The 13561-nt window shown below is 44.7% G+C and overlaps 1 protein-coding gene across 4 annotated transcripts in view; it reads left to right on the top strand.

Annotated features, from left to right (window-relative positions):
* NSD3 (nuclear receptor binding SET domain protein 3) overlaps positions 1 to 13561 on the top strand; it is a 1711795-nt gene that overhangs the window by 394824 nt on the left and 1303410 nt on the right. For all 4 annotated transcript variants that reach the window (XM_078666314.1, XM_078666313.1, XM_078666315.1 and 1 more), the window contains exon 6: positions 7752 to 7881. In XM_078666314.1, coding sequence (XP_078522440.1) covers positions 7752 to 7881 — 130 coding nt within the window. The remainder of the gene's footprint in view (positions 1 to 7751; positions 7882 to 13561) is intronic.

Below are 13561 nucleotides of genomic sequence, written 5' to 3'. Positions count from 1 at the left end.
TATGGGAATGTTTGCAAAAAGGTATGGTAGTTTAGGGAGGATTATCATTTTTGTTATTGCTTTGCAACCTGTGAGGGATATGGGTAGGTGTTTCCATCTTTGGATTTTCTCCTCGATCCAATCCATCACCATACCATAGTTTACCGACCAAATGTCCTGTAGGTCTCTGCTAATCCATATACCCAGGTAACGCACCGGGCCGTCCGCCCCGGCTATTGGGAATTCAGTGTCGAAGGCTACAGTGTTATGTCAGTGGAAGGATGGTGGACTTTGCCCAGTTTACACAAATGCCAGTCAAGCCCCCTTATCTTACCACTTCTCTGGTTAGTGGTGCCAAGTTAGGCGCTGGGTCTGTGACATAAAGAGTAAGATCATCCACGTACATGGATACTATCAGACCTCTGGCGGTAAACCCAATGCAACCTATTTGCATGATGTTGTTTTAGCTGTACTGCCAACGGCTCCGTGGCAATGGCAAAAAAGTTGGGGAGATAGTGGGCAACCCTGCCTGGTGCCACGAGATCTTTGGATTGGGTCCGATATTAGTTCTTTCAACTTTAGCCTGGCGTTAGGCGAAGTATATAAGAGCCTGATGAGTTGTACAAAGAAGGGACTTATTCCCAGCTGCGCAAGCATAGAAACCTCCACCCCAGCGAATAAACCGCTTTTGTGGCGTCTAATAGTGCCACAATTGCCAAGACCTGTGGGGCGAGATAATGTAGTAGCGTAAAAAGTGTTCTGTGATAATGCAAAGTGGAGTGGCCTGCAACAAATACAGATTGGTCTGGTTGTATTATGAGGGTAAGTAACCGCTGTAATCTGTTTCCTAATAGTTTGGCAAAAATGTTATTTTCAATATTGATCAAGGTAAAAGGGCGGTATGAATCACACGAGGTTGGGTCTTTGCCTGGTTTAAGTATTGTTACAATGATGGCTTCCCGCATTAATGTTGGGAGCGTTCCCTATTGTAACGCCTCATCATATACCTCCAATAATCTTGGGGCCAGCAGGACTGCATATTATTTATAAAAAGTGGCAGTTAGACCATCCGCTCCAGGGATCTTGCTGCCAGGAAGGGTCTGGATGACGTTTTGTATGTCTTCAACCATAAATGGCTCGCCCAGATATTCCCTTTGAGTTCCACTAAGCCACAATAGCTCAATTCAATCTTGGTAGTCTATTATTTCTGATTCTGATGGATTAGCCCTCGACTTAAACAGGTGGGCGTAATATTTCTTAATTTTATCTAGAATGTCCATGGGCATGTGGACCGAATGGGCATCCGAATGGGTAATGTATCCAGAGCCTCTAGGTGGTTTGGGCAGGTTTGCGAGAGTTCTGCCGGGCCTGTCCCCCTCCCAGTATGTGCAGGCCTGTGCATATTTGTAGAGAAATGTTATTTCCCCTTCAGCCTCCTCTTGGTATTCTGCTAACCTCTTGCGAATTTCCGCCTGTGTGTCAGACTATTGGGTTTGTAAACATTGTTGTTCCAAACCCCTGGATTTCACTTTCCACCCTCGGGAGATTGCCGCGGATATCTCTCAGTAATCCGGCCCGCAGGGCTATACACTCCCCTCTAATAACAACTTTAAAGGCCTCCCACATCACACATTATGACTCCACAGAGCCCATGTTCTGTTTGAAGTATTCATTTATTTTTGCTCTGATCTCTTCTTTAAATACTGTGTCCGGCAATGCCTCCACGCGAAGGCCTGCCTATATGGTTTGGGAATTTGAATCCGGAGGGTTATCTGATGTATTGTTGATGCACTGTTTGTGCTGACACATGCACCTCTCTGCTGTATGCTTTGCTGATATTCGAGTGGCGCCCCAAGTCCGATATGCGCCCCTCAATCTGCCACAAGCGCGCCCAAACGCCTCAGCAGCAGGTGTATCGCACCACGGTCCAGCACAGCTCAGCAGACAGCAAGGCCCCCCATTAGTTATTGCTCTGATCCGCCTCTGTCAGCGTGGGCCGTACGCCGGAGTCTTCAAGGGCACTACAGAGAATTAGTAGGTTTTATGACCAGCCCTGTTATGGGCGCACTACAGTCTTAGCTTCTAGTATCAGACTAGTGTCCCAGTCGGTTTAAAGTTTGGCGCGTCTACTGCACAGTTCAATGCTGTGTCACTGCAGGCTCTGCGTTCGTGTGGCCATCTGGACCGGCATGCCCCCAGATAGGTCCCGCGTGCCCCGCTCCTCAACAAGGCCTGTATTATTTTACCGCGGCGTGCTCACTGTAAGTGCTCTCCGGCACTGGAACGACCACACACCAGACGGGCACTCACTGGCGCACGTTCATTGCCCCAGGTGATCGATTGCTCAGCCGACGGGGGCCCCAGCTAATGGTTCTTCAGGCGTCCAGCACCAGGGCGAGCACTTTTGCAGGCTACCCAAGGGCTCCGTGGGGTTGTCGTAGCAAGTACTATTTCTTGCTGGCCTCGCACTCCCAGTGCTTCTCACCTCGCTCCAGTGCACAGGACCACAGCATGGCCCCCGGGCCTCCCTCTAGTTGCCGCAACCCGGAGAGACTGACCCTGCAAAATGGGCCTGTTCCGAGTGGCAAGATCCCCCGATTCTCACCAGGGTGCCCATCGCTTGCCTACCTCCACAGCTGTTGGCTGCTTACCACTGTGTAGATCTCATTTGTCCACAGGGATCACACTCACAGAGTACTGTTTACAGCGTCACAGACTCAGCGGCTGTCTCTGCTACGCGAGCCTCCGTACTTGCCACGGGCTCGCGCACACCAGTCCGCAGCAGGCCCGATCTTGTCCGTCGCTGCTAAAAGGCGGCCCGTGTCTCTCACAGCTGCCGGAGTTGCAAGGTGTTATCGCTGCGGGTCTCAGGCAGGCTGATCGTGCGTGTTTGCCTTATTTGTTCCGGGACTGTGTTGGAAAATTTTAGGATTTATGGACTTGGCTGGCAGAGTCCTCTGTGAGCGCCCATCCTGCTGCTCGGCTTGGCCACGTCCTCGATATGAAATTTAAAAGTCTGCCATTTTGATGATGGCTGAATTAGGAACTCTGGGACCTGGTTATGCTCACTTACCACAGGAAGTGGTCATATAGGGGGCATAGTGACACTAGGGGCAAGTAGCCCATTGGCTACTGCCCTACACTCTCCTAACACCCCTAAATAAAGCCTTTTGCGAAAAACCCTTGGCACCAGGAAATCAGATCCTGCTGACCTGTAAGAAGACGACGTATGTTGAAAGTCACAAAAAGCAAGAATAGAAGACCAGCGACTGACCTGACACCAACCCTGCCAGCCTTCCTGCTGCCCTCTACAATTGCTCCAAAGACAGCTCGTTTTGCTGGTGCTTGTGCCTTCATAAGCCTGTGAGGACTACCAGCCTTCACCCAAGACCCAGGACCCCCAGCGGAGTAGCGGAGCAACTTCGCTGCGCATTTCAGGCACCCTAGAAGAGCTGCGAGGACACCTGATCGCCATAAATCAGACAACAGCAAGTACCACTTCATCCATGCCCCCTAACCAGCGTTGAATTGGGCCAATGGTGCCAGTCTGTTCCCCAGACCCGAAGCCCACCTTGGATTTCCCAGCTATGGACTTCCTGACGCCGCCTGCAGTCTTTGTGCTGGTCCTTTCTACCCAAAGTGTCTCTGGTGACGAAAACCCGACGCCTCCAATCACCTCTGTACCCTCTCGCCTTGTCCCAAGAAGAAGAGGAACAAAGGTGTTCCTTAGCATTGTCAGACCTGAGCCCCCCAGTTGGTTCAGCCTGACTGGTCTCCCAGTCCAAACTTGCAGCCTCTTTTCGACAGGACGTATCCCAATTGGCTAACATAGGGCACCTGATGCTATACTGCACCCCTGCAACCAGCTCCCTCAGTGCCGCCCGAGGTGACCTGTAGGTGCTACCTTGGATCTTGCCCCATACTTACCCTAAGTGCAGGAGATTGGTCTTGTAAGACGTTGTTAAAAACTTCTATGCAGTATTTGTTTTTGTTCCAGAGGATTACATTTCCACCTCTGAAAATTGCACTGTCAACTTTTGATAACGTAAAATATTTCTATCTTGAAACGTGAATCTGACTGTATTAATTTTGGTGCCAAATATTATATAAAGATACACGTAGTTTTTATAAATTGGTGCACATCTTATTGAGTCGTGGGCATCATTTATTGAATATGTGTGTATTGCAGATTTGAACACTCCTCTCTGATCAGCATAACGCTGCCCCTTAAAAGAGCACCGTGGGATTGCTAGAGCAAGCGGCTGTCCACTCAGAAGGGATACCTGGACTCTTTGCACAGTATACCTCTTGTTGGTATACTATATAAAGAGCCAGCTTCCTACATTATGTAAAAAAAATTGCTGAGTGCAGCAAATAACTAAAAGGTGCTCTATTGCAAGCATCAGCTTAATTGGAGGAGTCACTCTAGGGACCATGAACTGAAAAAAGTTTTATTGAAAAGCTGTGTCTTCAACATTTTGAGAAAGATTAGTGAGTGTAAGCTGGGAGGGGAGATTGTTCCACAGCTTAGGAGGAATATACGAGAAGGTGCAATGGCCAGATCTGCCAAGGGACAATAAGTAGGGAGGAAGAGGAGTGAGGTTGTGAGACGGGTGGTACACTTCCAATTTCTTTTCCAGGTAGATGGGTCTTACTGTGTAGGCACCTTTGAGTGATGCCTCAAGATTTGAAGATAGATGTTTGCTAGTGATGTTCTTGGAGATGGTGAGATTTTTCAGGAAGAGTGAGGATAAGGTAAGCAGCTGCGTTTTGGAATATTTGGAAATGTTGTACTAGGTAGTCAAGCGGTACAAGTTATAGGAAGTTGGCATAGTCCAATTTTTAAATAAGTGCCTCGACCACTGCTCTACTAGTAGAGGGTGGAAAAAGAATGAACCTTTTTCTCGGGGTCGGCAGGATCATGAAGCAAATGACTGATTAGGATTTGATATGTTTGATAAAAGAGAGATTATCATCAAGATTGTTGGCAGATCTGCCTTGGTTAGAGGCGGGAAGTAATTCTGATGGCCACCAAACTGGAGCCCTATTTAGGGATGGTTTGCCAAAGACTAGTTTTGTTTGTGTTGAGATTTTAAGCAGTTTTCTTTTACCCACTTTGCTACAGTTGACTTGCAAGTAGAGAACTGAGATTGAGTGAACAGAGAATTGTTGGATGTAGTGATAATTATTTGACTGTCATCCGCATATGGTGTGGTGCTAAAACTAAAGCTACACAGAAACTGACCCGGTGTGGTACATATATTTTCAATAAAGAGCTTCCCAGGAAGAACCTCTGCGGTACCCATGTTGGCAAGATTGGTGGTATCTGAGAGAAAGGGGGGCATGGAATCAAAATGTGTTCTTTCCATCAATAAGGAGTGAAGCCATTTGGGAGCTGTATTGCTGAATACTAGGTTTAAGAGCCTCGAGAGAAGAAAGGAGTGAAATATTGTGTCAAACCCGGCCAATAGATTCAAGAGGTACAGGTTGGCAGACCCATTCTGAGCCAGGGTCATTCTCATGTTATTGGTGGTCGTCATGAGACCTGACACTTGACAGCCGTTTGATTCAGTGAAATCTGACAGTTTGACTACTTTCTCTTGACCCTTGGTGACGAAAATAAGTAGATATGTGGGACAATAGTTGCTCAGTTGTTTGGAGATGATGTTTGGCTTTTACACGGTTTGAAACACATGAGTGTGTTTCCAAAGTGGGGGGACGGTAGGTGGGGAAAAGGAGACATTTAAATAATTTCTTTCAGGAAGAGTTTGCAGTGAACAATTTTGTAACAATGTGTGGGGGCAAGGATCTGAAGTGGAATCACACTTGATGGTTGTGAGTTGAAGCTATGTCTTGGTCGGTAAGGGGCTGGAAGGCTGTGAGGGAATTAAAGGTGGAGACTACTTCATTAGACTGAGGAGAGAGTTGGACGGGAGCCTTGACAAGAAATAAAATAGAATTTTGCTAATTGTCTTGTGAAAGAAGGTCAAAAGATTGGTGCTGAGCTCCTGAGATGGTTTAATTGTGTGGTTACCAGCACTTCTAGGAGGCATGAGATGTTTAACCTTAGAAAAGAGTATTAAAGGGGTTTTTGGCAGTTTCAATGGCCAGAACACAATAGGAAGCTGATGCCTATTTGACTTGATGTTCATATATTTTAAGGGCCCTTTTGCGTTTGAGCGAAGATTCAGGATCATATATTTTCCACCAGAGGCGATCCAGTATCTTGCATTGGCGTTTGGATGTGCACAAGATACTAGAATTCCAGGGGGCAGTGGGGTTGTTTCTGAGTCGCGCTTAACAAACTCCCGATTGATTGATTGATTTTCAGGCGTGAAAACCCTCTTCCTTCAGATTTTTATATATCTTACCCAGCACTGGGTTATCTGAATTGATTATTGCAGCTACATGTTCAAGAACGAGAGAGTGTTTTGCAACTTGACTAGAAGTGTGATGCTTTTCATGCCTAAAATGGAACTGGGGAGTTAATTGTTTGACAGCGAGATGTAACAGGACTAGAACAAAGCAATGAAACATGAAGAGGAATATAAATAAATCGCTAACATCCAAGCCAAAATGGAGTACAGTTACTTTTTTAATTTAAAAAAATGAATTTTGTTGAACCGCAATGTTTTACGACAACACAGTAGTGCAATTTGGGTAGACGGGGGGGGGGGGGGGGTGCGGTGAACAGTATATAACATCACCCAAGGATCTGTTGGAAATATCCCTGGTTGCAAGCAAGAAACACAAACCTTAGATTAAAGTTTGGAAAGTTGGCAATTAGCTAATAAAAATGTGCTTAGACATTGCTCTGAAATCAAATGTATGACATAGCAGTCATTCATTTAAGGAAGTGGCTGCGGTCCTTTAGGTATGTGGCCACGTGTAGAAATGTTTCTGGTATGTGAAGCATCAAAAAAGTGAGAAACTCGAAAATTATATGGGAATGAAATGTAAAACGTAGTCCATGCTTCATGTAAAAGTTGCCTACGCTTCACTATACTAATGAAGTTCCTTTGGATTGGGTCATGAAGGAAAGGAAGAAACGTTCATTCTGTGGTTTGGCTATGATGAGCTTCAAGTGAATATTTATGTTGTATTATACTGAAGTAGCCTATATCTGGAAGACTTCAGACACATGATAATATTATCATAAGAGTTGTGTTGAAGAAACTGTTAAAACATGCTCTCTGCCTTCCTGTGGGCTTCAGAATTCAGCTTGTTAGTACTACTACACAATATGAATGCCAGTGCTGGTCACCATAGACTCTAAAGAAATGTGTTTTTTTCAGGTTTTTAATTAAAAATCTAACAAATTACTCGGGGTTAATAGGGATTTTCCTTCTGTTAATGTAACTGAATTTGATTTCTCAGCCTACTGCTGTCACTTAATGTTTAATTTTGTTCTGACTCTTAATGAACTCTACTTTAGTTTATATTAGTATTCAAATATATGAGTACTTGAAAGATCATGTAGACATGCTTGCTCAATGCAGAGCACTTTTTTGTGTTTGAGGTGTGTAAGATTGATATGTATAACTCCAGCTGGTGCATGAAATGCAGACAGCACATGTCAAACAGTGAGCATTGATTGCCTTTCTCTGTTAATTTGTGCTGTATAAAGTTCATACACTGAAACAGAAATTCCCAGTTATAACCCAAAAAAAACACAGTTGTAAAACTCTGTGCTGAGCCCTTGCAGCAATTCATGATACAGCCATAGTATTGTAGCTTGTCTACTAATTTTGGCTATTTTCTTTATTTTTAAGGGAGTGGGCAACAAAACCGAAATATTGGTCAAGGGACAAGATAAGATTATCATTACTACACAGAGCCTAAAGTCTGAAAAAACAACATCACAGTATGATTCTTCTCCTGAAACCACATCCGGGTCCACAGGTAGGCGCTTTAAAAAAATTATATTCTGCATGTGAATTAAAAGGGGTACAGTCAATGCCTAAACAGTAGAAAATGTAAAAACTAAGATGGTGAATTTGGGTGGTTCAGTGTGTTTTTCTCCTTTTAACTATTATACCTTATTTGTGGATCTTGGTATATTGTCCAGTGACTTCAACATCTAGTGTAGTATTGCTAAAGAGAAATCTTGATGTGTTCCATATGCATAAATGTTTTTGTATAGACTTTCCATTTGTCACCAATGGAAATTTAGTATTATATTTTCCCATTTTAGTGCCTCAAGGACTAGAATCTCTTTAGTTGCCTATCCATTGTGTGATGTATTAGCATTTTCTTCAGTGCTGATGGGGAATCTTGCAATATGAATCCGTTTTCACGTACTAACATGACACTGGAATTATGTGGCAGATGAAGATCAAATTGTGTGGCAAGAAAAGCCAAATTGTGCGTTACAATGAAACACATTTTGTGATGGTCTTTATTTTGTCATTTTTGCTCGTTATCACTGTTTGGGCAAAGGTTGTATCGTATTTATACCAGTTTGACAAATACAGCAATAAGCCACATAAAGATGGCCATTCAACCTTTATAAAGGCCCTTCCATTGTGTGGCAACACACATCATTGAGTTTCTAGTAACGTTTTATCCTTTTGAGTTGGAATTTGTTTGTTAAATTCTGCAGATTATGCAGCAGATGTTTTATGTGGCAAATCCATATATATGCGGAAAACGCCACCGCCACAAAAGTTCATAATTCCAGTGGTCCTGCAAACTAGTACCAACTAGTGGCTGGACAAAGAGTAGTAAAAAAAACTTTCACGAACAACCCTTTATTTGTGAATGCGGGATGTGTCTTATAGTTAATATTGTCCCTCTTTGTCCCTCTTTGATGTCGGACAACAGAATCCTGGCTGATTTGAAATAGTCAGATGGATCTATTGTGGGCACGATAGATTTTTCCCCAAAAAATCTTTTCATCTCGCTATTTTTGTTTTCTACAAACTACTGCCATGTGTGTTTATAAAGACGTTTGAACTGGCACTAGGAGGATAAAACTCAGCCTACAGACCCCTGCGAACCAGTCATTCGTTTTGCTGACTTGGACTGTTAATATTTCTGTTAACGTTTTGTATAATGTTTTTGTTTTACAAGTTTCACAGGCCTCTGACCTGAAAAAACCCTAGTTAATTTCCCAATGTAATCTTAAAGTACTCCATTTCAGGTGAACAGAATCAATGTTTGATTTCTGAGCACATTTAAAATCGGTGTGCGTCATTCCAAGATGCTGCCCGCAACTTTTTTTATTTTTTTATTTCTTTATTAACTTTTACAACTAGATACAGCGTTACCAATACATGGAGTTGCCTTTATCGGGTGTTCTGTTACATTGTGCAGATGCACTATAGCCTTGTACCTTGGGGACCTTACTTTGTATGCCTAAGGGGCATCTTGTGAGCTACCTATACACTTAGCATCCCTTAGACGGACTTCAACTTCATCCTTTGTCTTCTCCTTATGTCCTTATGGGTGATAATCCTACCACAGGCAGGCAGACTTTTGGCCTGGTCACCGTTTTCTTGTGCAAGCCCTTTCTACTTTAATGTGCCCCTGCTGCTGTCAATCTTCAGCAGTTTAGTGCTCTTTATATCCGTGTTTACCCTTTAGGTGTTCCTTCCTGCCTAATTGGGTCACAGCCTGTTGCCTCCTGCGAGGGGAGGGTAATACATATCTGACATCACACCCCTGTGGTAGCTGTTACGTCTACTGTTCTTTTCAGTTCTGCTCCTCTGGTACCAGACCTTGTGGTTGTGAAATCCATGGCTTGGTATCCTCCTTTCACAAAATGCTAGCTTCCCTTTGTTTCCCATAACTTGCTGCCTCCTAGTTGGTGGAGATACTGCTCTCTTCCTCACAGCTCTGTATGCCTCTCCCGTCTTTCGCTGCTTTGTTTTCGATGAGGTGGACTACTTTCTCCTTTTTCCCTCCTTTTTGGAAGAGGTTCCATTAACCCCTCCTTTGGGCATAACATGTCTTCTGTCCAACTCTGTCTTTCTGCTGCTCATGTACTGCCCTCCAATGTTGGTGGATTCTTCCCCATCCTGGTGTTTGCTCCCTTTATACCCTCCACTCTGTTTTCGTCTAGGGCCTTAGTTTGGTTTATTTCCTGTTTCTCAAGTTTCCATGGAACATTGGTCAGGTTTTCCACCTGTTTTTGAAGCCTCCATGGGTTGGACAACATGTGATTGTCTACATCAACTATTTGTTGCCCTTGGTCTCTACCATCCCTTTTGTTTCACCCTGGTGGTCTTCTTCCTGGTGGACTCCCACCTGCTGTTTGCTTCACCTATTTACCTGGTGCTGGCACCCTTCCTCTGTCAGTGGCGTGGTTCTTTGACGGTTGCCCTTGTTTTCCTGTAGTGGGCAGTACCCTCCACTTCCTACGCTTGGGTGGCATTGTGTTTCTGTTTTCCAGCCTTGTCTTTCTGTCTCCTCCTCAGTTACTGTTGTAACTTCTTACAACAGTAGGATGTATTATCTTGGTCTTCCCTTGATTACCTCTGTTCTTGGAGTACCCTTTGTTTCCCCAATTTTCGTCCTCCTCTCTCAGCCAGAGGATGTGGATTACCTGTGGTGGAGTGCATATACTTTTGCTCCCTTGTATGACTTGTGTGTCTAAGGGAATTTCTGGTTTTTCTAAGCCTATTTATCCTTGTATACATTTATCTTTGGATGTATATGTCTCTCGTAGATATACGAAGCCGCGCCAAAGGCAAGTCTGTCTGTGCCCGTCCATGCCCTACCGTCGCCAGGAGCCAGGAACCCTGCCCTTCTGATCCCAGAATAAAATGTAAGCATCAAGAAGGTCTATACTAGTAGTGACCTGCTGAAACTAAGAGGACACCTACAACTTGGGTGCAATTGGCACAAACAAGTAGAGAGCTTTAGCTTTCTAGAGGGCCTTTTCGCCTGCCGAGCATGTAGGTTTCAGAGTCTGGACATGGACCTTGAACTCATCGAGTTGAGGGGCTGCCTTATGCTCAACCATTCCATAATAGCCACAGAGGTTACCTCCGCTCTTAGAGAGGTAGGACGGAAGTCAAGCAAAATCCACACATCTCTTAAACAAGAGTGGAAAGGCTTTCTTGGCAACGTCAGATCACTCCCGAAACATGCAATAGAAATAAGGGATCTGTTTGACTCAGTGAAACCGGACTTACGCTTCCTGACTGAGACATGGTTAAAACCTAACTCCATTCCTGCTATTACTACAGTACTCCCAGAGGAATATAAGATTCAAAGGCTGGATAGACAGCACAAAGTGGGAGGAGGGATAGCCATTGTCTAGTGACCAGGTCACAGTCACTGTTCTGGAGCATCATAGTAATGAAAACATTGAAATCTTTGTTTTTCGGATTGATTTATCTCCACAGCTTAGTTGGAAGGGAGCCCTAGTTTATCGTCCCCCGAGCCCTATCACGGATTTCTCGATTCAGCTGATGGAATTAATAGCGCTGTATGCGGTTTCCTCCAAGAATTTTCTCCTACTGGGAGATATTAATGTGCATAGCGAGTGCGTGGAGAATGCGGAGGCAGTGGCTTTTCTGGCTGATCTTGCAGCATTAGATATAACTAAGATTAATGATGGTCCTACTCCTATAGCTGGCCATACTCTGGATATTGTTTTTACTAATTCGCCCCATATTAACTGTGTGTCTCCACAACCCGTTAGCTGGTCAGACCGTGCATTTGTTGACTTTAAGATAGAGGGACCCAGAGGCCAGGAAAAGATTGGCTCTGATTCCAACCGTCTGTTTAGACAGTGGCATAAAGTCACTCCTAAGGCCTTATCAGCTATTTTCCCAGCATTATGGGATGGAGAACATGAAAAGGTAGAGGAGGAATTAGTCTGCTTCAATGACCTGGCAAAAGCAGCGATTAACCAACTTGCCCCCTTAAAAACCTCTAAGGGCAAGCCTAGACAGGCCCAAGCAGCCTGGTTTACTACTGAATTACGAATTGGGAAAGGCCACTGCAAAAATCTTGAAAGGCGGTGGAGGCGGACCCACAACATTAGAGACAGAGAAATATATAGGACATTTCTGGCCCAATATCATAAAAACATAAAAATAGCCCGGAAGACATTGCCCAGCAGCTTTCCCAGGCAGGGAATGCTCCTAAAGCTTTGTACCAGATCCTTAAATCTTTTACGAATCCCAAAGCGTGTGATCTGGAAGAACCTCCATCTCAAACTTTATGCGACATCATAGCAGATTATTTTGAGCAGAAAATAGATTTGATTTACAATAAGATCTCTACAGTGGGCAATACAAAGTAGGTCATGGCCCATGACCACCTTCCATGTAAGCGGGCAAATCCTTGATGAGCTTTCCCCCTCTGACCTGCGAAGAGGTAGAGACCTTACCACATACTGTAAAATCAGGCTCCCCACTCGATATTATACCAGCCAAAATATCTGCCGGTCTTGCAAAACAACTGATTGCTCCCATTTGCTCTCTCCTGAATGCATCATTAGAGGAAGGCCATCCACCATCTGAATGGAAGGTCCCCGGAAGCTTGTTTCCTTCCCAGTATAAGAATTGGCTTGGTAGTTTGGTTTGCCCTGTTCCCATTATGCACTGGGACAGGAACAGACTAATTTGCATATAGCCAGGTTCTGAGCTGGGATGGTGCAGTGAGCTAAAAAACGGTGATGGATTAAAACCATGATCTCTTGACTTGGTAAGAGTATTCTGCATCATTCAGAAGCTCTGTCCATCACCACCCCCCTTTTCCAAAATTGGAAGGCAGCACGGGTCATCCTACTACGCAAAAACGCCAAGGCGTCTATGAAAGATCTGTTGAATCTGCGTCCGATATCCCTCCTCCCACTCCTGAGCAAAATCTTGGAAAAGCACATCAATAAAAATCTGTCAGCCAATGTCGAAGCGCCAGGTAGCCTGGATGTGTCGCAATCAGGCTTTTGGCCTAAACATATTACGGAGACAGCCCCAGTGACTGTCACAGACAACATCAGGCTAGCACTAGACAGAGGACAATCCACTCTTCTGGTGTTGTTCGATCTCTCGGTGGCCTTCGACACGGTTGAAAACCAGATTATGCTCAGGAGACTAGAGGAATCCGGGATAAAGGGAGAGGCCCTGCGATGGATGACTAGCTTCCTTTCTGACCGTTCCCAGACAGTCAACCTGGAACCTCATAGGTCTAAGACCAGGAAGTTGACCAAGGGAGTACTGCAAGGATCTTGTCTAAGTCCAACGCTATTCAATATCTATGTTGCTCTCTTGGTCGATCTCATGAGGACATATGGGTTTGTGCCAATATCGTACGCAGATGATTCCCAGCTTACCTTCTCTTTTAATAAACTGTCCACAACAGCCCGAACCACCTTCTCTTCCGGCATACTAGCAATATCCCAGTGGATGTGTACCAACTTTCTCCATCTAAATGCCGGAAAGACAGAGATTATGCTCTTCGGGGAGGCCACCTTGTTGTGGACTCCAGAGTGGTGGCCAGGGAGCTGGGTGTCTCTCCCACCCCTAAGGCATCAGTAAAAAACCTGGGGGTTCACATAGAGTAGAAATTGAATATGAAGGAGCAGGTGATCTATACTGTGAGTTCATGCTTTTATGTTTGTAGTCTG

The sequence above is a fragment of the Lissotriton helveticus genome, chromosome 11, assembly GCF_964261635.1.
Source record: "Lissotriton helveticus chromosome 11, aLisHel1.1, whole genome shotgun sequence".
Taxonomy (NCBI): domain Eukaryota; kingdom Metazoa; phylum Chordata; class Amphibia; order Caudata; family Salamandridae; genus Lissotriton; species Lissotriton helveticus.
This window is presented reverse-complemented; position numbering and strand designations above follow the sequence as displayed.